General features: G+C 41.7%; 1 protein-coding gene across 14 annotated transcripts; it reads right to left on the reverse strand.

The window, feature by feature from the left end:
• Positions 1-837: 837 nt before the first annotated feature.
• On the reverse strand, positions 838-22,498 carry LOC105189740 (uncharacterized). Of its 14 annotated transcripts, none has more exons than XM_025305512.1 (25): positions 22,187-22,314; positions 21,412-21,501; positions 20,945-21,010; positions 20,428-20,560; positions 19,894-20,055; positions 16,079-16,264; positions 15,811-15,976; positions 15,234-15,428; positions 15,078-15,155; positions 14,884-14,991; positions 14,467-14,573; positions 14,251-14,380; positions 13,832-13,962; positions 10,970-11,197; positions 9,073-10,109; positions 8,075-8,430; positions 4,415-4,611; positions 4,303-4,330; positions 4,079-4,219; positions 3,357-3,586; positions 2,935-3,046; positions 2,215-2,283; positions 1,917-2,023; positions 1,284-1,499; positions 838-1,206 (listed from the first exon to the last, which is right to left on the reverse strand). In XM_025305512.1, the coding sequence occupies exons 3-25, from the start codon at positions 20,985-20,987 to the stop codon at positions 990-992; spliced, it is 4,377 nt and encodes a 1,458-aa protein (XP_025161297.1). In that variant the 5' UTR covers positions 20,988-21,010; positions 21,412-21,501; positions 22,187-22,314; the 3' UTR covers positions 838-989. The 14 variants fall into 14 exon arrangements, 12 of the variants coding, with proteins under 12 accessions (XP_025161297.1, XP_011150335.1, XP_025161298.1 ...); XM_011152033.3 differs by having other exon boundaries at positions 4,415-4,608; positions 21,412-21,589; XM_025305513.1 differs by having other exon boundaries at positions 4,079-4,224; positions 4,308-4,330; positions 21,412-21,589.
• Between the last annotated feature and the right edge of the window lie 634 nt (positions 22,499-23,132).

Raw genomic sequence — 23,132 nt, forward strand, 5'->3', positions numbered from 1 at the left:
TGACGCGAAGTGGGGATACGCGCTACATTCAAAACTGTAACTATAAAGATATGCATAAAAGATTATATATATATATATATATATATATATATATACACATGCAATATATATATATATATATATAAATATGCAAAATTGTAAGCATTCTGTATTAATCTGTATACATATAAATATATATTTATACATGTTTACTTATATAAATATAAATATCTTGCCCCTACACACTTTCTCTCTTCTTCTCCTTCTAAAAAGTTGAAGACTAAAAGACAAGTTTTGCACACTGCACAATTATTATGATCCACACAATATTTGTAATACACACAATCATCATTTGAAATCTCAACCTCGAATATAGACTGCGTTCCGATGTTATAACTTCACAAATTAATAATAGTACGTATGCTGAATCTTTCCCTAATAACTATATCAAGAATATACATATTCTAATATACATCTACTATACATTCTTCCTTTGTCGTACTCGCATGAAAGAAGAAGCGTAAGTTATGTTCTCAGCAATATTTCAATTTTTCTCGTGCAGTTGCATTTGCTAGTTAATTATGCACGCTTCTTGCTTAAATATACAATGCAAATATACAAAGATATGAGCAAGAGTACACATATTCTGTAAAAAGATATTTACAGACATTCAACGGAACTTCTATCTTTTAAACATTCTCTTGACACGTTCATTATTTGAATCTCTCCATAGAGATATATTCAGGTACTAATTTATTTCACTGTTCCTTACGAACGTAATTCTTCAGTATAATGCATTGTCTCGGGTAAACGCAATCGCAATACGTAAGACTTGAATCATAGAGAGAAAAAAGCACGTGTGATAATCATTTAAAATTTATTCAGCCTTTTCACAAGAAACTGACATAAGCGACAGTACATATATTTAGTCTTATTGTTTATTTAATCAATATTTTATCAGTGAGAGTTAACTAAACTATATATATATAGATCGTACAAGAAATCACGATTCATGTCGGGTGAGGCGTCACGTTTCTCGTTCGAAGATATCTCTTGAAAATCCGCTCGACTAACCACTGATCCGGCGGATAACTGATGTTGCACGTGTCCACCGTAGATAAAACGCGATTCACATAGAAGCCAAGGAAGAAGATTAAAATGCCCCACAACATTATACGCCATGATATAACCATGCCTCTCATCCTAGACGATTGCGATGATTTTGCGCTGAAAGAAGCAGTTAAGTTCACACAAAAGGATCTCAATTGAAGCGATCAAGATAAAGAGTGGAGAAGATGGATTACCATGGTTCACAATCTTGACTGACGTCTTCGACGACGGAGGGGAGGAGCTCGGGATAGGTTTCCTGCTTCGGGTTTGTCCAAATCTCGTCGTCAATTATTATACTTTGACTACTAGATTGATTTAACCGTAACATGTTGTTGTTCTCTTCCCTTGAGCTGCGTCGGGACTCAGCATGCTCGAAAATACCCCGTAACTCGCTGATGCTGCTACAACTGCTACTTGATCGTACAAACTTATTAATCAGCATATACATTTTTATACGGATAGCGCACAATATATTATACAAATATATAAATATAGAATTTTTTCTTCTTAAAGCATGCCGAATCTTTTATTTTTTTTCTATAGAGAATATTATTTTCTCTTATATCTTAATTATGTAATTAAAAAATTGTGGCAAATTTTTCAAATTTACTTTTTCAATACATCAAAATTATAATATCCCTATTATAATTTAAACACAGATATCTAAGGATATATCAGAAAAATTATCCGGTGTGCCAAATTAAGCGATAAAAGACAAATTTATCAACGAAACATTGAACGTGTTTTATTTTGAGATATATTTGATTACTAATGGATATCCTTAATGGTTGTACACTAGAGTTGAAAGTAACGATAACAATACTAACTCGGTGCGGCCCAGTCTCTCGTTTTCCCACTTGGAAGATTCGTAGTTGAGAGACGTTCTCCTCAGAGTTACGCGTCCGGAAACGGAATTTCGTTGCCTCACGGTATCCTGTATATCAAACATAGAGATATAGAGATAACACTGAGAAAGAAAAGAGTGGAATGGGTGAGCAAAGCTGTGCACTAAGTGTCATCGTGTTAGTAGCGCAAAACACAAAACACCCCACTTTGATTCGCATCGAAGCACCGAAAGCGAAAACTCAAAGCTAGGTCGATATAAAAGTGAACGAGACAAATTGCCTTTATCACATCCTGTGCACTGCCCATTGGTCGAGACATTGTCGCAACGCTAGCTCTCCTTCTAGCCATCTAAAAAGAAAAAAAATATCGACGAAGAAACGCACTGATTAATCCGGGAGAAGAACGACGCACAGAGGAAAAGGTAAAAACTGAAGCAAGCCGAGTGAGTGAGTGAGTAAGTGAGTGAGCGCAACCGAGTCAGACGAATTCCTTGCGAAATCGTGCAGACGATACCGATAAAGCGACACGGAATACAACGAAACCCAAACAACGAAGGTGTCTAAAATATATCTTAGGGGCGTTCGACATCCTAAAAACGATTAAAACAAGTATTTCTTAGATGTATCTAAGAAGTTTTTTAGGCTCGACCTATAAGGTGTGCAACAAGCTTTTATTCTTTTGTTCCGAGCCTAAAAGCATAAATAATTAAAGTAATTACAAAAATAGTAATTTCTAAAATTAAAAAAATAAAAGGAAAAAAAAAGATTCTGCGGTGTAATGTATCAATTTTTAATCTTTAAACGTTATTGCAGGAAATATTTTTTGGCAAGACTTGCGTTATATTTTTAGGTTTAGAGTAAAAGATTAAAGGCTTGTTGCTTTGTGGGCCGGGCCTTAGACATTTGTGCAGTACGGGATGGTATGATGCGACGGGGTATGACGGGGAAAAGTCAACGGAGAAAGCGATTAAAAACGTGAATTTTCTCAATAATTTCGAACCATCATACGATTATTGGCGGGTGTACCGCTCCTGTATCGAATCCGGGGCAGATCGTCGCCGAGCTCGCCGGAATTCTCCTCTACCATTATGTTGTTCTCCATCAGGATCCGTCTGGAAAGCGAACAGCGTGTACACCGTCACTGACATTATCATCTCATCGCTCCGGCACGGAAATGAAAAAAGAGTGTTTTGATTTATCACATCTTCTCACGTACGAAGATCAACTACCTCAAACGTACGAAGTCTAATTATCAGCAACGAAAGATGCGAGACCTTCACAGGCGCAGAGTCGTAGAACATGTGAACGACGTTACTGCGCGAAAGCCGATATTATCACGGTGAGCTCAAAGCTGAATGGAGATGAAACGACGAGCAACGCGCGTCGAGCGACAAGGGGAGGTGAGATAAGGCTGACTCTCACTTGGTCTCGGCGACATTGGCAGCCAACTTCTCGCATCTGGACTGCAGCAGCTGGAGATATCTGTCGGCCACGAAAACAGCCTTGGAAACCCTATGTTCCTGGTGCACGGCGCCCAGAGTCTCGGCCGCGCAGGACACTCGGTGCGCGCACCGCGCGACCATGTCCAGCTGGTGCCTGATACGCTCCACCTTCTCCACGGATTCCCTGTCCGTGCATAGTGGCGCAAGTTCCTGACGTTACGCAAAATTCAGTTCCCTCAACGAACCGTGCGAGCACGACTACCGAAAAAGCTTAGAGAACCGCGAACTTCCTTTCTTTTCCTCTCTCTCTCTCTCTCTCTCTCTCTCTCTCTCTCTCTCTCTCTCGCGGTTAGAATCTAACCGCATTATAGTTCCCACATGAACATTCCATCCGAGTTTGCGAATATTCGACAATTAACTACATTGTCCGACAAATTTCCACTTTTCTTTCACTCACAAGTGCGGCGAACAATCATTTCCGATATGTTTTTGAGTGTTAAATATAAATTGGAAGTTCATCGTGAATTTGGAAGAAATAAAAAATTTCTATTATTGCTATTTATAAAATTCCGCAAAATTGTTGGCCCATTTTATCTGATTTTCGCGTTTAGCGTCGGAAACAACTATTCGCACTCGTGAGGTGAAATTGTGCCAGACAATGCAGTCAGCGTCAAGGTATTATTCGTCGCTGTGCTCGCTTGCCTGAATGTCCTGCTGCATCTTCTGCACCTCGCAGGCGAGATTCTTCTCCGATTGGTCGCGTTGGCGGAGCGACAGCTCCATTCTGCGCGGCAGAGTCACCCGGTCTGTGCACAGGCACAGGGAGAACGCGGTGTACCTCTTCTGCAAATACGCGTTCTACGATTAGTATAACTGGTCAATGTAATGCGTGGCGTGATTTTCGTACGTAGAGCGCGTTCATTTACCTGCAGCTCGAACTCGCTCAGATTCTCCCTGAAAAACAAAGGCGTCACACACGATGAAGTGAGATCATTTGCTCGAGCGTCATACTCCACAGGTGAGCGGGCTTCTACTCACCTGCTGATTATCTCCATATCTGGTAAGTTGACTATTCCAGATTCCTGCAGACGAGTGCTCGTGAGACTCGGGAAGGATCTGAGCCGATCATCTGCTTCGATCAGAGGCTGAGACCGACCGTGTTGCCTACAACGGCACAGCGCTCGACCGTCGCTGTCACCTTCCGAAAACGATCTCCTCATCGTAAAACGTCGCTGCTGCAACAGATTAACGTTCGTTATAACTCGGATATTTTAGAGAATCCTGAGAAACTCTTGGGGGAAAAAGCACATATTATCTCACGCGTGCAATTTGCGTTCGGTTCTGTTTGCTCATTCCTGAACACAATTCTGTTCGCACGATTATGACAGAAAAAATGGTTGTAATAAATAGCAGCTGTAGGAAAAAAGAAACTCGTGAAAAATTAGCTCGCGGAGACCCAGCGACTCGGGCAATCGCGGAAGGAAATGCATGCGAGCGCACAGTTTGCGCTTGTTGTTGACCGCCGCCGATTAACAATCACTGCATATGCAAGATTAGGGGAGTTCGTAACGATAAGAGTAATCGTAGTTGGCACAGATCGCGCTTCCAGTGGTAATATGACCTTCGTTCCTACGGATCGCGGGCGTTATCGCGTTCGGATAAATGTTATCAGAGTGCAACAAGAATGCAAAGGAAAAAGAAAAGAAAAAAAAAAAGAAAAAAAAAGAAAAGAACGGAAAAAAGCCGCGCGCCATAACATTCATTACAGCGCTTTCTTTCTCACTGCATAACTCGGAACAATCGGGATGAAATGACGAAGTCGCGTAGACGCGTTAACCGAGCGAAGCAAAGTCTGCGCGGCGTCAACATCGTAATCGCTCGTCGATTCGGTCAACTTTGTACGGAGAAATCATCGATCCTTTTTTCCGTCTCTCTTGACCGTTAACCGACACTTCGCGCGCGCGCGCGACTGATTAATCATTGTCTATAAATATGTCGTCTAACGAGGGGGGAAACGGAGGGAGGAGAAGAGAGATTTCGGCGAGCGAGAATTTCGGCAGACCCGTCGCGGCCTTGCCCCGTGAATTTCTACTAATATCTGTCGAACGTTTACGTGGCACCTAACGCAAATATTATTTCTCGTATCAAACGAGATAGAGACCGCCGGATGTGTAGACGGGGCACGTGCGTTTGACTCCACCGCACTTCGATATAATATTTATAACTCCGTGGTATTCCGGTGGAATATATCTTGCGCTTAGAGTAACACGGCGGTGGCAAAATTCGCGGGAGTGTATCGGCATTGTTGAGACGCTGCGCGCTTCGAAGAGCGCAACGAAAATTCGCACGACTCGTGGCTACTCGTCGAAGGGCTGTGACGTCTTGTCCGCCGAGAGTAACATATAAATGTGCAGAAGATCCTAGAAGATATATCTTAAAATGACAGTTGATATCAGATGTCAGATGTAAGAAAGACACAACTAAACTGTCACGTCAATAATAACAAACGGTACTTCACAATCACACTTTTTTCTGAGAAGATACAAACAAAAAATTAGAATCTTTCCATAAATGTGTGATTTTTTATCGCCGAAGTGCGAATACAGGACTGTAGGCAAGATGGTCGACTAATTCAGCGCGGCAATGACGAAGTCTCATGAATCTCCGGTACGCGATACCTGCATAAAAGCGCTGCGTGCTAACATATAAGGCGAAGACTCGCGAGCAAGCTTGTCGTTGCGTATCTCTGACGAATAATAATTAAATCGCTAATAAAGTTTTTTAAATGCTACTTGCACATAATATTTCAAATGGTATATAAAATTCTAAAATGAATATTCCAATTAGTGCTAATTGCACGAGTTTTCCCATGATATCAGCTAATATGCGTCCACATTTATTCTGAACATGTTCTCATTCTATTTACTTTCTTGCTTAAAAATGGTATTTAGCATGTTAAAAAAATCTCCCCTTGAAGAAGCAAACTGAAATGTTGACAAAACAGATGCATGAAAACCGCGGTAACAAATTGGTGTCCAGATCGAGTCCAGTTTCTCCATATCGCGAAAGCCTCGGATATAAAAGTTCGCGTGGAATCACATCGATGAGACGGGAGAAGTCATCGTCGTCCAAGCGCAGTTCAGAGGAATGACGCGCCGCGAAATAAAACTAAATATAGAGAGCTATTTGAACCGGATGCGAGCGAATAAATGTAATTAAATGCAAATGATCGCTAGAAATCGCCGCGACTAAACAGCTCCGCTTGACGGCAAACAGGCGAACCGAACAGGCGCGAAGTAAAGACGCGACCCGGCTGATGACAAATTAATTAGCGCGTCTACGAACGCTTACAACGCGTGCGAAAGACATCGCGCGCTCGCGCGTTAAAAATATACACGAGTTTTCGCTAGCTATTTCAAGCGTCACGTCGAGAACGAGATACGCTCCTCTTGTTTATTTGCCATTCGTGTAGCAGTATGTAAACACGAGTGCAATCGGGAAGAAAGGATATACTATTCTTGCTTCGGACAAGCAAGAGCCGCGTGTATTAACCCCTAGAGCGTTAATGGTAATTTTCAACATTTAATGCGGCATTCCTCAGGTGGGCGATACATTAACGCTGATATCATAAGCTGATAGTTGCAACGTTCTGATTCGTTGAAGAAGTTATTTGTTTATCGAACTAGACAGGAAGATATCAATTTCGTGCGGTAGATAGCGACAAGAAAAACAAGGAGTTTCCAAAATAAATTCTTCGCAACCGAGTTATGTTCAAACATACCAGCCAACTCTTTTCATCATATCTAAATGAGAAGGCAAGAATTAAGATTAAGATTAGCTTTATCAAGCGTACGCTTCGGAAGCTTCAGAATTAACGCTCTAGGGATAATTAGCGAACTGCGATACACTATTAATCTCGATCGCCGCGCTGACAATCGCGCGTCGGACAACGACCACGCGCTCAGCACGAGTGATTAGTGTCAATTGACCGCAGATTTATCACCGCGTTCGCCGATTGTCCCCTTAACGCTGCTACCACAATTACCGACGGGCGGAGATCTTAATTGCGCGGCACGATTAACGACTCGGCCTGAACCATTCTCCTCGTGCGTTAGGGCCGCGTTTCTACAAAGTGAAGTGTCAGCTCAATTGCTTCCGTGCAACCGCGATTGACAACTCATTGAAGCTCAGCTTGGGGCCCTGTTCTGGACGCGCGTACCGAACGCTAACGTCCTTTTGATTCTCAAGCTGAAAACACAACGTTACACGTGACGCTCGTGTACAAATATCGAGTTTGGAATTACGAGAGTATAATCAGGCTGGCTTTCTTCAAGTTTCTCGAAATCAACATTTCAAGGTGTTGGTCTAAAGTTCTCTTTGTTTACTAGGTGTCTTTTGACTTTCATGCTGGCAATCCTGGCGACTGAGCTAATTATCGATTAACTCAATGAAGATTTGGAGAAAGTCACCCTCTCGTTTACGTTGCGTTCAGAATAAAACCCCTGGTTGCGCTCCAAGCATGCCGTTCCCTTCGCTCCGTGAACGACACTGGGAACTCGATTGATCCTTGGTCTCTTCGCGTATAAGAAGATATTTCAAGAGATGTCTCAACAGAGACGTCGTCTATTAATAAAATCGAATATACGTTTATCAAGGAACTACTTGTCGTAATGACTAATTGATCCACGTGCCACCAACCTGCCATCTCTCCTGTTTCGCGTCCAACAGGTTTCTGTCGCGTGCCATCGCGTCGTTCTGCATCACGTACTCGCATGGTATCTCCTTTTTCGTCGGCGAGTCGCCGATCAATGGCAGCACGGCAACATCGTCATCGGTTTGGTCGGCCTTGTTTGCGCCCATCGTCGTTCTTCCCTCGTCGACGCACCGGTCACCAGGTTTCGCCGTTTCGCACTCGCTGTCTTTGCCGGCCGAGGTGTTTTCGCGACTCGACATTTGGCCATCGACTGACCGCTCGACGCGCGGCTGATCGTCGTTGACTCTCCGCACGCTTGTTCGAGAGTGGGGACTTTCTGGATTCGCGATCTCCGTTGAATCTGCGGGGGAAAATGCAATCAACGAAAAGCGTCTATGATTCTGGCCAATTTCCCGTGATGTCTCTCGCGAGTAGAATGACAGGACGCGTTGGCTACTATGATGATCGCTGGTCGCCGGCTCGATGCTGCGACATCGCTGCATTTCACTGATTTTATACATAAAACGTAACCAACTGCATATGACGAATTAAATACGTAGAACCAATGAAACGAAGTGATGAATATGTGCACGACATATTGCATTTATTTACTGTATCCTTGGCAATTCAAACTTGAATCGAACATTAATATGATCACTAGAAGTTAGTTCACGTATAGTTATACATATAATTATGTATAATTATATATGGTTATATATAGGCAAAATTCATATGTAATTATATATAATTATTTCTTCTTGGATATATATATGTGACTTCCAGACATCCTCTGTCTGGAACCAGATCTGCAACTGATATTGCACCTCGATCTAATTGCGCATCCGTTGGCGCTTTTTATTCCTTCCTTTTTATTCCTGCGTATTATTATGAAATTGATATCGGCTGATGAGCATGATGTAATGCGATTTAACCGCACACAACAGCATAATTAAGATTGATCGATCCTGACTTGTACTAATTAAAACTAGATCCATGGACTCACCGATTCGATTATGCGGAATCGAGCGAGCTGACGTCAAATGGCCCTGGGAAAGTGTTTCGCTCAGAGGACGCGAGTTAGACTCGAGTGCTGGCGCATCGACCACTGTTTCGTATTTGTCTGTAATGAGTGATGTCGAAGACAAATGGACAGGAGAGTCACCAACGACTGTGGAGCAGGAGCTCGGCACGTCCGATTCGGGGGAATTCGTGGCAGAGGAAGCACAGTCTCTCGTGTTTTCCTTCTTCTTCTTCTTCGCGTCGGAGGTGTTAGAGGTTTCGCCCGAGTTCTCGACTTCCTGCAGAAGAAGCTTCAGTCGCGTGGGCGCTAAATAAACCTTTCTCGGTATCGGTTGTACGATCGGACTCGGCTCATCGTCCGTTGGGTCACCATCCCAGAAATGCTTCTGTGGCGAGCAGTTATTCGAGGAATCACTGTCATGCTTTATGTTGCGGTAAGGTTGACTAAAGAAATATGTAGATGCATCGTTTTGGTCGCAATCGTCCGTCGTCTCGTTACCGGACAACTCATTCTTCGCGTTGTCCCGTACGGAAGAAGCGCTTAGCGATCGCCTCACCTCCAGGCACGGTCCTTGATCGTCCTCGCGCGTATCCCGCACCTCCACTACGTCGAACGACCGATGATAGACCGAGAGCTTCCTGCGAGGACTAGTCAGTGAACTCGTTCGCGGACTCGTCACAGTCATTTCCGGCGCTTGAAAGTTCTTGGCACTCGTCTCCGCCAAAGTAAGCAGTGCTTTCGAATCCATTCGCAAGGCACTCGATACTTTTGGCATTTCGCTCGGTCGACTCGCCGCGGTGTGAGTCGGACTCTCTCGGCCGGAAGCGTCGCACGTTGATCCCGCACCGAATTCTGCGGATTTTTCACCGCTGCTTTCCGTCCACGTCAGACCGTCGCCGCTCGCGAGGTTGGCATCGAAAGAATTCTTCCTCGAACTTTGACCAGGTGCTCGCCTTATGTCTTCTGGGCTTGACGACGATGCTCGCGGGTGCGATGGCAATGTGTACATCGATCTGAACCTGAACACAATAAATTCATTCAGTTAGAGAGATCATGTAACTTTTCCTTACACATAGGAAGATACATATTGCATCCAAGTAAATGTTACTTATCTTAGAAATATTTTTTTTTTATTTATACGTTCACAAATTTATCATAAGTTCACTATAAACATCAAATTTGTGCAAAACATGAAATTAGTGAAAATTCTAAGGACTCATAACAAATCGTTTATTTACTTAAGATATATTCTGAATCTTAGTGAATAGCCGTACTCCAATCTCAAAAATATTAAATTCAAGACTATTAAATTATATAAAATAAAAATGCAATATACATGCAATATATATGCATACACATATACATACAGAGACAGAGAGAGAGAGAGAGAGAGAGAGAGAGAGAGAGAGAGAGAGAGAGAGAGAGAGAGAGGAAGAAGTTATATAATATTCTTGGAAAGAGAATAAAATTCTTTGAAATGCATAACAAGCTTCTCCGTAAAAAACTTTACCACAAGTATATTTTAAGACCACTGTCAAGAAAAGATTCTTCGATAAAGATAAACAAGACTTGAAAGAAGTAATGTAAATTGAGTAGTCACTTTTCTTAACAATAGTATAAAGGCGGGAAGAGTTTCATATTCCCATGGTTTGAAAAGTTACACGATCGCTGAAGTCATCGAGTTCACGTGAAACTTTTCATTTTCCTGCTTGTAGGAGAACGGTACATGATCGCTATCCAGATTAGAATTGTTGCTGACAGACTCGTTCACACGAGAAACATTCGACGTCTCGCGTACACATTCTCTTCTTCGTAAGGATAAATTCACGGGGATTTCGAGCGAATTAAATTAATCTACGAGAATTTTACATATTCCGACCTTGGATTCCCAGATGCAGGAAGATCTTTGTACACAACGGGCGAATTAATGGTTTCCTCGATGATCCTGTCCAATTCCTCGACGAGGGGATCGATGACTTCGAAAATATTATGATCTAGGACGCTCGTGCTCGCTTGTATAACTTTCAGGAACGGATCGTCTTTGTTATCGCTCACGTCCTGTGAAGCTGTCAACCGCAGATCCGTCTCCGGTTTCGGACACTGACAACTAAAAGATCGGTTAGTAAAAACAACGAAAATACAACAAAAACAGGTAAACAGCCGAGGCAAGAATTGAGACGAGGATAAATACACCTTACATAATTAAAGGCTTGACAAGTCGACTCGACTCGATCAATCAATAAGATCCGGTCACCGAGTGAATTCAAAACAGCAATTATTTTTATGCTGCATGCTTATATAACAATCAAGTTGGGTGTTTGTTAATCGAACAGACGACGGAAACAACAGCGTTTCTTCTTTTCTCACGATCCTTCAATGGGAATTCATGCCTTCAGAGGTCAAAGTTATTGCTTACTGTTGCGCGTTCCGTGATTCGTCCACGTCTATATGCAAGGAGGTCGGTCTTGATGACATAAACAAACATTCGTGCAGATCGACAACTACGATTAATCAGAATCCGCTACCACACGTGCGCATTGATTTAATGCGTTGATCATGCTATTAAAGCGACAGATCAAACTGTCCTTGCGACGTGCGAGTAATGTCAGCCTGTTGCATGTCTATGGTATCTATGACGTTGCATCGTTGTCGTTGCGTTTTTAATTATTGCTCATTGCTTCATATTAAACGAATTCATGAATTAACCGTCAAATCTTGTGTTTCTCAATCAGAGAGACTTATCCTTCTAGCTTTGAGGGAAACCTCAGGATTTTTCTCATTAACGTGATTGATTGCGGTAGAACAAAATATCAAAACTACGAAATTTAGAAACGTGTTTAGAAAAACACCGCCCAGTGCAAAACGATTTTATATTTTGGTAAACTTTATCGCAATAAAAATGTGTTACCTTCAGGATTTTCTGTTAACGTGATTGATCGTATCGATAAGATATATCAAAAGCACTCGAAATACATAAACATATTTAAGGATATATAAAAATGTTTAATAAAAAAAAGGATCTTTACATCTCAGTAAATTTTCTCACAACAAAAATTTTTTAATTTCAGCTTTTCCTATTAATGTGATAAATCATGCCGATAAAATATTAAAACCGCTCGAAATTTAAATTCGTTAAAAACATATACATTGTTCCATATGAAAAACAATTTTACACCTCCTAAACTTTCTCGCAATAAAAATTCTTTAAACTTTCTCGCAGTAAAAAAATCTTTTTAACCTCAGGATTTTCCTTTAACGTGACCGGTCGTGTTCGATAAAATATTGAAAGCGTTTAAAATCTAGAATTGCGCGTCTAGGACTGTAACACTGTTTAATGAGAAACGATTTTACATGATTTTACATCACGTTAAACTTTCTCGTAAGCATTGTATTTTAATAAAACGAGAGATCCACACGTTTCTTCGTGCGCGAGACAAGACGCTTTATGAGTTCGTTCAAGACCCTCCGCTGGCTCTCGAGGTGCGACACACGCGGCGAGGAGACTCGGAGCAAACTGATTGCGGCCGCCTGAATCGAGGTTCCCCTAGCAATGCTGTCCATCTTCGTGATGACGAGCACACATAGCCGCGTGAGGTGATCTCCGGGATATATTTTGACGAACATACGCGACACGAAGAGGAGGCCGCGAAGATCCGCAAAATAGACGTACGACGTGACGACGTTATTTTTCTGAAACGCTACATATCACCATATTTTTATTGCTCGTTATATTGCAAGGGAAACAAGTTGGTCACCAAAATGCCACTTCTCAACACACCCATATCTGGTACATCGATTTCAGTCCTCGACCTACTGCTCGTCCGTTGCGGATGTTTTTTCCTTTCTCTCATGTAAAAAAAGGTCTACCGAGCAAAATGATAATTTATGATAAAACCTCGTTAGTGCTCTCGAATATATATCTCCCATTTCCGTGTTTGACAAATGAGCAGATGCAAAGTGATTTCTTAATGTTATTTTTTTAGATCGCCTATAAATCAAGCTCGACACTTTTCAGGCAAAAGGCGACGTTCTGATATCGAGAGGCGCAGGAGAGAGAAAGATTCTTCGCGAGTTTACAAACGCGCAATAATAAAAAAAGATGTCGAGAAGATTCCCAGAGAAAATCATTAGGGGATGAGGAGGACTGAGGGAGTCGGCTGCTGGTGAATATTTCGGTAGCGGAACGTGCAGATTGGTAATCATGATTTAAGAAGACGAGATTCGGGGCAAGCCCAGTTATTTTTGCGTGGAGTATCGTCCGAGGGCGCGGTTGCCGTGGGACAGCACTGCTATTTTTATGGGAAACCCTGAGGAACCCACGTCCCCGCGCCGCCATATGCCTGACCCTGATCCGAATATTCGCGGGAACGGTTATCGACGATGACGAGATGATATTATTCGCCGTTTATGCGGCGAAACGGGTGTATCTCACGATTATATTGCGCTGGTTATTGAAACCTTCTGTTTCGGCCTTCGTCAAAATCTAAGAGTGCGACTCTAGCGACTCTGCAACAAGGCCTTCCACTTGCCTGTCTGCCTGCAGGCGTGCATATGTGAATAAATTTATTCGACGTATGTAGCGTACATCGGTGTGATCCTCTTTCTTCCAAGAATTAATTAATCATCTTCGACTCGTGTGTTTGCACGAGTACACCACTGCGGGCGTGACACAACTTCGCACACAGTCGCGCAAGTGTCTGCGCGTCATTGTTTCAAGCTATCGACAAGACTATTAACTTACGCGCGTGTCAGCTGAGCCCGGAAGCTCGTAATGCCAAATTGTTGCGAGGTCCCGATCGCGTCTGAGCAGTCGGCACATAGCTGTGTGCTTGAATCTTTGGTGTTCCTACTTCTCGCGATTTTTTCGGTCACCTGGAAGCACAAGAGCGCGTCAGTTACGTTGAAGATGTGCGGTCAGAGATCCAAGTTCAGGGCATGAATGGGGAGAGAAGGAAACATGATGAATGCGAAGTCGCGACGTGCGTGTGTATGTGTCTTTATCATGAAAATAGACGCTCGTCGCAAACGGCTGTTCTCTTATGGTAATGCGGCGAGTAACCGCATCTGTCGAGATGGCCTTTTATAAGTAGCGCTCTTATCAACGCGCGAGGATGCTCAACGAGGGAGAATTATCCCAAGTGTAAAAATGCCGTAACCTACAGTATTCAGCAGGAGAGCCACTTTGTGTTTCAAGGTCTCGATGTTGTATACTCTCGTGTTCTCCGTATGCAGCAAGTCAGGCTGGGGTGCGTCGATCGAGTCCGTCGTCGTGACGAGAGTTTTTAAAACTCTGGAAAACGAATTGCGCGCAAAACGTGAGCGAGAGAGTCGAGTTTAAGCCGTGCGAGAAAATTTATCAGACTGAGAGATAATAACTTTTCCAGCTGCTCCAATATCGTGGAAATCACCGTGTCATAATAATCCAGTTCATCTTCCAATTCTTGCCTACACGAGTTTTTGCTGCTGCACTCAGCTGTGAAGCCCTGAAACGCGTAATTTCAAACACGAGAACGCTCATTAAAAGCAACTCGAACAATTGTGATTTTAGGAACGAATCAAACTGTCGTTTGTTATTTTATTGAAATCAATAACTAGGATTATGAATTATATTTGAATTACGAGATTTTGAAGTGTAAATATTCAAACATTCAAATAATACTAATTATACAAAATCTTGTTGCAAATTAGTTCTATTAGGAACTTCGATATTCCGAATTTTCGAACACTGCTCGAAAGTCCAAAGCTTTGAGAATGTATCGAGTGGTATTTCCTCTAATAAATGCTTCTACTTACGGAAGCTCTTAACTCAGCGTACAGTGAATTTTCTAGCATTATTTTTTCTAATTTGTAAGGTGTGCTGTGTAGATGACATCCGTCTGCGTCCGGAATTGGTGAGAGTGACTGTAAATATCATGCCAGTTATAATGAGAACAATCTTGCGTGTAATTTAAAAGATGTCAATAATAATAATTATCGTGATAATTTACTCTTTCTCCCTGAACCGCCGACCATGACTGCAATTCCATATTTTCGTCCATTAGTTGATGGTTCTTGTCGCGCAGATTCTGCAATATATCGCTTTCGCTACATCATTGCGATTCATGATCACGCGAAACTGAAATCTGTAGAATTTTTTAACTTACACGAATAGTATATTCGTACGTTTCCTTCATATTGCTGATTGTATCTTGCAACTCAGTCATCATGACTTTCAGCTTCTCACATTCCTCTTCTTTTTCACAAAACTCCTCCTGCAACCTGGCGACTTGTTTTATGCAATCCTTTTTTTCCTTACTGATCTTCTCCATCTCTTCTTTTAAAGGTTGTATGGCTTGCATCTATATTACATTTATAACCGAAATAAAAACAAAAATTTTAACGTGCAAGTGCAAATTTCTATGTAATTCAGCATCAAAATATATATTCAGAAATTAATGTAATTTATAAAATTAATAAATTTATTTTTTATCTCGATTATATTTATATTTAGTATATTTTATCAAAGGGATGATTCATACAAATAAATAAATAATCATAGTTAATATAAATATTAAACATATATCAAAATATGTTTTAGAGACATTTTAAAGATATCTAAAATAAGAAGTATGTCATTCAAGCATCTCTAAGGTGTTTCTTAAAGATTCGTGTTACATGGGGTAATTATTTAAACAAAAATTAAATAAAAATTTAATGTTATTTCATTGCTGATTGTTGTACCTCAATCTCTGCGGTTTCCAATTGCTTTGACAAGCTGTCATATTGTTTCATAGATCTTTGATACGCGGAAATATAGCTCTTTTCATTCTTTATCATCTCGTCTAATTTGTCTTTCTGCTCGTCGTTCTCCTTTTCAAGTTGTTGACATTTTTTCGTATAACGATCCCTGCATTGACAAAGTGAGCAATTTTTCATGAACAGATTTCAGATTTATCTGTGATTACAAACATTCAACCGTCTTGTGCGTCGAGTAAAAAAGCATACGTACAACTGATTCTCCAGATTGTTGCATTGTCGCTCAAGATTCGTGATCAACTCCTCGGCCCGTGCGAGCTCCTCCCGCAGGAGAATGTTCTCCTCATCGAATTTTCGAACTCTCATACGGAGCTCGACCCCCGTGATATCTTTATCTATGTCCGTTTTCATCGAGTCCATTGTCGCGTCGTTTGTATTTCTACAATTTGCATATATTATTATGTTACCCATTGCAATCGCGACCTTAGCGATACAATGATACATGTGAAGCGTCGCAAAAAAGCTATTTGTACAATAAGGCTGAATATAAAACGAAGAATCATCGTTGGATTTTATCTCAGTAATTTCTCACTCGTTTCCAGTGAGATTTCACTCCAGTAAATTCAAGCAGTAATTTCGAAGTTTCTTGAAGTGAAACGTCACTCGAAAAACAGAGCGAATTACTCGAATTGAAGCGATTCTTCATTCATATAAATAGATTCTCCGTTCGGAATCGTCGAGTAAATACTCCCTCTCGAAGTTAAAGAGTGAAACCTCGACATACTCCATCTTCGTACAAGAATATATTTGCTTTAATCGGAACATTCGCTCATACGGAATCAGAATCCGTTCTAAGCTCACGTTAGTCTTGCGGTGTCAAGAATGGCGACGTTTTCACTGTCGCTTCGCATGAAAATGTCGCCACTTTTCGCTCGTTTCTAGCAAGATTTAACTCCAAAAAACTTGGAGAGTGCAATTTGCGAGAAAGAAGGGAATTACACGAACGCCGAGGTAGCCGGACGAAAATAATCGTCGCGACACAGCATGGAGCGAACTCGCCACTTACTTCCTGTCTCGATCACAAATCATAATCGACGGCCGACTTGGCGTCGTGACGTGGGCTCAAACGCACTGTCGGCACTACCATGAGCGTGCTGAGATATCGCGCTGATGAGCTCGTCGCAAGTCTGGAACTCGCGTTTACATTAACAACCCGCATTTGTTTACGTCGTAATAATCGAGTGGTTGCATTCGCGACGAACAGAGCGAGTCCGCGCATAGAGCACGACGCGGCGCGAAAGGTACAACTATCGTAAGAGCGGGACCTCCTTTTTATTCCTGCTATCTGTAACTGTAAAAAAAAAAAAAAAAAAAAAACGAGAATGCTCGTACGCTAATAAGACTACCAGACAAGACTACGAGCGGGCAGTCACTAAGCACCGGCGAATTGCATAAGAGATATCGCACCGATTTCCAGCCGCCACATGTTCGCGTGTCGTGTCGCTCGGTCGCGAATAACACCTGTGTGTCGACTTAGAACTCCGGTGAGCGCGCGCGAACGTGCACACGTGATCCGATTGAGATCAGAAAAGTCGGCGACACTTTGATGAAACTGCGCGCGAGGCCTCGAATTACCCGCGAAGGTACACACACGTACACACGAACACACGCACGGTGAGTGCGGCGTGTAGGCGGACTGTTTGCGGTAAACACTCCCTTTCATCGGTTCCCGAGCGACGTCGCGCCTTCTCGTGGAAGTCCCGACGAATTTCAAACGGTCCGGATGGCGAAACGAAGAGAGGAAGCGTCTCGTGATCTCCGACGACCGGGCGTATATTTTTACGGCCGCCGGGAATTACAACCGGCTTCGACCACAATGCGCTGCTTATCGCCGTTGCGGATAATACGTAAGCGAATAATGACATACACAGTCGGTCGGCCATGTGTGCGAAATCCACACACACACACACACACACACACACACACGCACGCACGCACATATACAGATGTACACGTACGTAGATGCATGTTAACGAGCATGCACGTGGCCCCCGGTACGCGACGGGGCACGTGTTGCTCCTGCAAAATTTAACGAGCCGTATACCTAGACCGATTCTATACATGTCGAGGTGAGCAACGAAGAAAGTACGCTTGCTCGATGCCCACGAGAATGTTAACTGCGTACATACATGTATCTGCATACGTGCGCGATGTGTGTGGTTTGTGCGTATCGCGTTGTACAACAGCGGCTAACTTTTCCTTCTCTCAATGAAGGCAGAATTGAACAAATAAAGCCGCAATCAAGGTGGTTTTAATTATGCAATAATGCGGCTATTAATTGTGCAATAACTGAGAGAAAAATCAACGATTTTTGCATCTTGCTTTTACATCGGCGTGTCTTGTGCGTGAAACTCGTTTTACATTCATCTACATCGTGTGCGCACGCGATATATAATGCATACTCTCCAAGTTTTTTAAAGAGGAGTCTCGTTCAGAGAGCAAATGGCACGTATAAGGAAAAAGAGTTTGGCGTTGAATTAATGTGACACTGAACGGATTAAGTGCATTTTGATTGAGAGAGACAGAATTTCCATTTTTTATGAGGCAAATACAGTTTCAAAAAACGGAAATTCTCCAATTAAACTTGATTCAACTAAACTCTTTTTCTCCCGTGTGGCAATATTTTCATTCAAAGTGATAGTGAAATTACCGCCACTCGAAATCGCAAGAGTGAATGTTTCGTACAAGTTTAGAATGGATTCTGATTCCGTATGAGTGAATGTTTGGAATATGTTCTAGCGACACGGTGGAGTACATCAAATTTCCTCTTCAATTTCGAGTGACAATATTCACTCCACAATTCAAAGTGGAGAATTCACTTTGTATGAGTGAAGAAACGTTCAAGTTCGATTGAAATTTCACTTCAAGAAATTTAGAGTGTATATTTTTATCAGAAGTTATCGAGAACTATGAATACTTATCGGGCTCTAGTGAAGCAGAATAAGTAGCCTCTAAATTTCTTGAGGCAAAATTTTATTCGAAAAATAAACTTCGTCGCGAGTATTTCTTTGCGATAATATCGCGTCACATCCTGACAGAGAGAGAGAGAGAAAAATATCACCTATCACTGTCATTTACACACAGAAAAGCATTTTATTATAAATACTTGTTTCAAGTACTTTATAAATGTATATATGTACTCTATGTACTCTAAATACATTTTGAATCTTAGTAAATTTAGTAGTCCCACCCAGAATTTTGAATTAAAACAAAAATATTAAAACGAAAGTTCAGTTTGCTTTCTGTATAAAGTGTACAAGTTTTGTAATATTCTTGAAAAGAGAATATAAATTCTTTTTTTGAGTACGTGATGGTGAATTTCTCTAACATTTGTAATAATTAAGGTTATTATTGAGACAATATTCTTCGTTGAAGATTACTTAAAAGAGGAAAAGTAAACCGATCAATCGCTTTTCTTAGTGGCAGAATATTTTTCTCTGTGTATCTTTTGTAGATATTATATACCGTCGCATCATGTGACAACTTAGAAGAAATGCCTCGTGCAAACGACGCTATATAGATCATACTATAAACCGCAAACCGCACGAGCCTACTTTGCGCAACGTGTGAAATTCTAATCAATTTCTCTAGGCACCCGGCTATACTCGTCGAGCGTCTGGAGTTGCTTTGCTCTTTACACAGAGCCAACTGGCGTTCCGTGTGCTGAATTTACGGTTCAGTAGATTCCGCAGTGTTACATTGTCGTCTCCACGCAGTGCGACCGAGTCTCGATCTTCTCGACTTATCGCGACGCTCAGTTTGAGAAAAACTGCATTCTCTCTCTACTCCCGTCGCATAATATTTGCCGATCATCACATTTATACGCAGTAACATTTGTATAAGATAGTGGTCGCTTTTTGCGCGGCCACATGACTGCAGAATCATTCGATGCCGCCTCAAGCCACGGTAATTGCGGTAGTTTCATTATAATACAGACTACGACACTATAATCGCTGAAACGCTGATAACATGCAATTCCTTTTCCTAGACAAAACTCCGTAGTCATACTTGTACAGTTCTCTCTCAAAATTGTTGTTGTCGTCCTGCGTCTGAGTCCGTAGCACCTTGGCGATCCAGCATTTCGTCGCCTCCTTGAATTGTCGCAAATTCACACGATCATTCGTTGAAACGTTACTCAGACACTTCCACAATTCTAACATGTGTTTGACCCTGCCGATCAAGTAGATTCGCAATGTAGGTCCTCTTTCTCGTGAAGATTAATCGGCGTATAAAGCGGCTATATATTGCGCCGTGTCGTGCAAGCATCGCCGAGGGAGAGAGATCCTTGCGCGACTTTCAACGCTCGATTTTCAATGGTGTATCGAACAAGCGAGTTGTATAGGTAAAAGGTATCACCGAAAAATATGTATGCGCCGATTGCGAGTGAAGTTGCGCCGCTCATCGATCGTTCGTCCTTGTATCGATCGGCGGATATATACGAGGATAGACTGTTTTACAAGTTGTCGCGATCGACACTTGTCGTGTCAACATGCGATAACATGCATTTGATCGTCAGGAAATATAATACATCCGAATACTCACGACCAAATTGGTAATTGTTCCTGGACGTATTGGACAATCCTGGAGATCGGCACTTCGTCGCCTAGGGACAGCGTCGAGTAAGTTATCGATGTTGAAAGAGAGGCGTCGCATTCCATAAATATTTGCTGGAAAACTAGCAAACGGATCGTTTCTGTTTACCTTGTCTATTTACAACGAGCGATTTCTGTAGGTTCACTATAGATTTGAGATTAAAGTTCATTTATTTTGGTGGAAACCCGAATACACAATCAGGACAAATCGTCATGATCGGACGGAAAACAAACTGTTGGTTGATCAGTTGAATAGAAATTTGTTGATCGAGCGTTGGACACTTAAACTTTGTTGCAAATAAGAATTTAAATCAATTGCACGACAAAAGATATGTACGGTTGAGCAAGAATTCATCGTAACATCAATTTCTATCAATATCTTACTTTCTACCAGTACTCTAAGCACATTGTTTAGCAAGATTTCATCTCGCTGAGAAAATGAAGATAACTCTAACAGCAAGACTCACCATTTTCCAATTCAATGTCCGATTCTGAGGCGACTTCGGACATGATTAGAGATCAGCGTCCGGGATCTATCCGGAAATAAAAGGAAAAGAGTTTCGTTCACGAGCACAATTCGAGATACCAAGGCAGCGATACTTCAAACGCGTTCATAGCGATAACATGAGAGCGATCGTATGACAGCACTCCGACATATTCGCGGTCGGCACTGAAAAAGCCGGGCACACGACTACCCCCATTCGATCGACGGGCGAGGAAAGGGCTGCAAGGAGGGGTCCGCGACTTCCCAAGCAGTCTGTTTACATTCACCGCTACTATTGCGTATCTCTTTCTTTGCGATATGCGCGACGATCGCGTGTCGCGAATGAATATTTTTCGAAGTGACACGAGTGAACGAAGAAATTCGAGAGAGAGAATGACGGATTTTAAACATGCCGACCTTGAGAGCAATATATTCATCATCTTTACTTACCAAAACATGTTGCCTCGTCGAGAGCAAATTTTTGCCGCCATTCGATGTTATCGTATCTTTGTATCTCTTTATGCCTCGTGTGAAAATGTGCTTTTCGTAAAATCAAAATATAAAAGAATTTGGATATAAAAACGTTTTCACATCATTTCATCGGGCGCCATGGAGCGTTCTTCTGGAACTTTGCACGTTTCGTGACGATTAGTCTGAAATCGCCTTAGTATCGGAGTTGTATGCATGCAGCGTCTGCCTGGCGATCGTGCGACTTTTCCTGAGAGTGGAAATGTGAAAAGTGACCAATTTCACACGGACTCTCTCGACGATTCTGCAGCGATCATGCAGTTTTTCCGAATGGAAATTTGTCGAAAATTGATTGAAATCTTGCGCGGGTGAAACTTGTCGCGTTCTCACTTCTAAGGAAAAGTCATCATGATCGCCATCCTGATATACCATACTCTTCTCACGTAAAGAATCGCGTAATTTCATTCTACAGGCGACTAAGGCTGTGTTCCGATATTCACTATCAGCACTGAAAATCTATAATATACGTGACACAAACTATGTATTTTCAGTACTGGCAGTGAATTTTGGAACACAGCCTAAGTCGATTGTGTATGTACTGTAACCGGCTTAAATTCTTGACTGAACGCTCGAGTTGTTTGACAAAGCGTCACAGAGCAGGAATGCTACGATTTACCAGACACCGCTCGTAAGAGGCACATTTTAAGGTTAAGACCGTCGATTTTCAAGCAGTTAATTAATTCTCGTTGGTACATACCTGAGCTCATCAGTAGGAAATGCGAAGAATGGCAGAATTGTGCAGGAGTAGCGAGAAAGAAAAACAATGTGAAGCATCTTCAGCACAGTCAACTGTCGCACGGATCGTCGCGCGACGGTTTGAAACTGTTTAGAAGTTTGAACTGTGGCCTGAAGGTAGCGCATGTATGCAGCGCGCAGTATCTCGATTCGACTGTCGATAACTACGCGCGAAACATTTCAAACGGAAAATCTGAGCAGTTTTAGACAGTATGTAAACTTTGTCTGAAAGCGGAAACGTGAAAAGTTTAAAGTAAGCTCGGCGGCTTTAATGCTCATGTAATTTTTCGAGAAATGAAAAATGTGCAATTTTCCATATCTCGCATTTCCGTTTTCCATTTTCAAGGAGAAGTTTCACAATCTGCTCTTGTTACGGTTGTTTTTTTCATGTAATTTTTTCTCTTTCTTCTCTTTTAATAAAAATTTTATACATATATCCTATCTTGTTTTAAACTTGGCAAATGCAATGTAGTGCAATTATAAAAAACAGTAATATTTCACGCGCACGCGCGAATATTTTTTTAAATACTTGAAATTAAGCTCGCTCGTGTTAAACGTCAAAGTTAACTTGCGAGTTAACTTAATTTTTGACAGTACGCTCTAAACTAAAAAAAAAACATTGCTTTATTTTAGGTAGTGCTGACAGTCAGTTATCGCGACGAAGATACTTGCGATAAAATTAGTAGCGTGGGATATATCAGCACAAAAATTGATACTATACTATTTCGCATTTAAGCGTCGGCTATCAGAGATCATATCAAATCGCAGCTAATTGTTCGTAGCGATGCTCAGGTTTCGCAGATTGTTTGGTTTCATCGTGTATTACATATCACAATCGATATTATTACATATGATCGCATATAGCGCGCACGTTAAGGCGCTATACGTAAATTCGTATTATAAAAATA

The sequence above is a fragment of the Harpegnathos saltator genome, unplaced genomic scaffold, assembly GCF_003227715.2.
Source record: "Harpegnathos saltator strain DR-91 unplaced genomic scaffold, Hsal_v8.6 scaffold7, whole genome shotgun sequence".
NCBI lineage: Eukaryota > Metazoa > Arthropoda > Insecta > Hymenoptera > Formicidae > Harpegnathos > Harpegnathos saltator.

Coding starts and splice junctions, on each gene's coding strand:
- LOC105189740 (XM_025305512.1), bottom strand. CDS start 20,987: ATGTCCGAAGTCGCCTCAGAATCGGACATTGAATTGGAAAATG. Junction 4,612..8,074: donor CGAAACAGGAGAGATGGCAG/GTTGGTGGCACG, acceptor AATCTGTTGCAG/CAGCGACGTTTTACGATGAG. Junction 3,047..3,356: donor GCCAATGTCGCCGAGACCAA/GTGAGAGTCAGC, acceptor TTCGCTTTCCAG/ACGGATCCTGATGGAGAACA.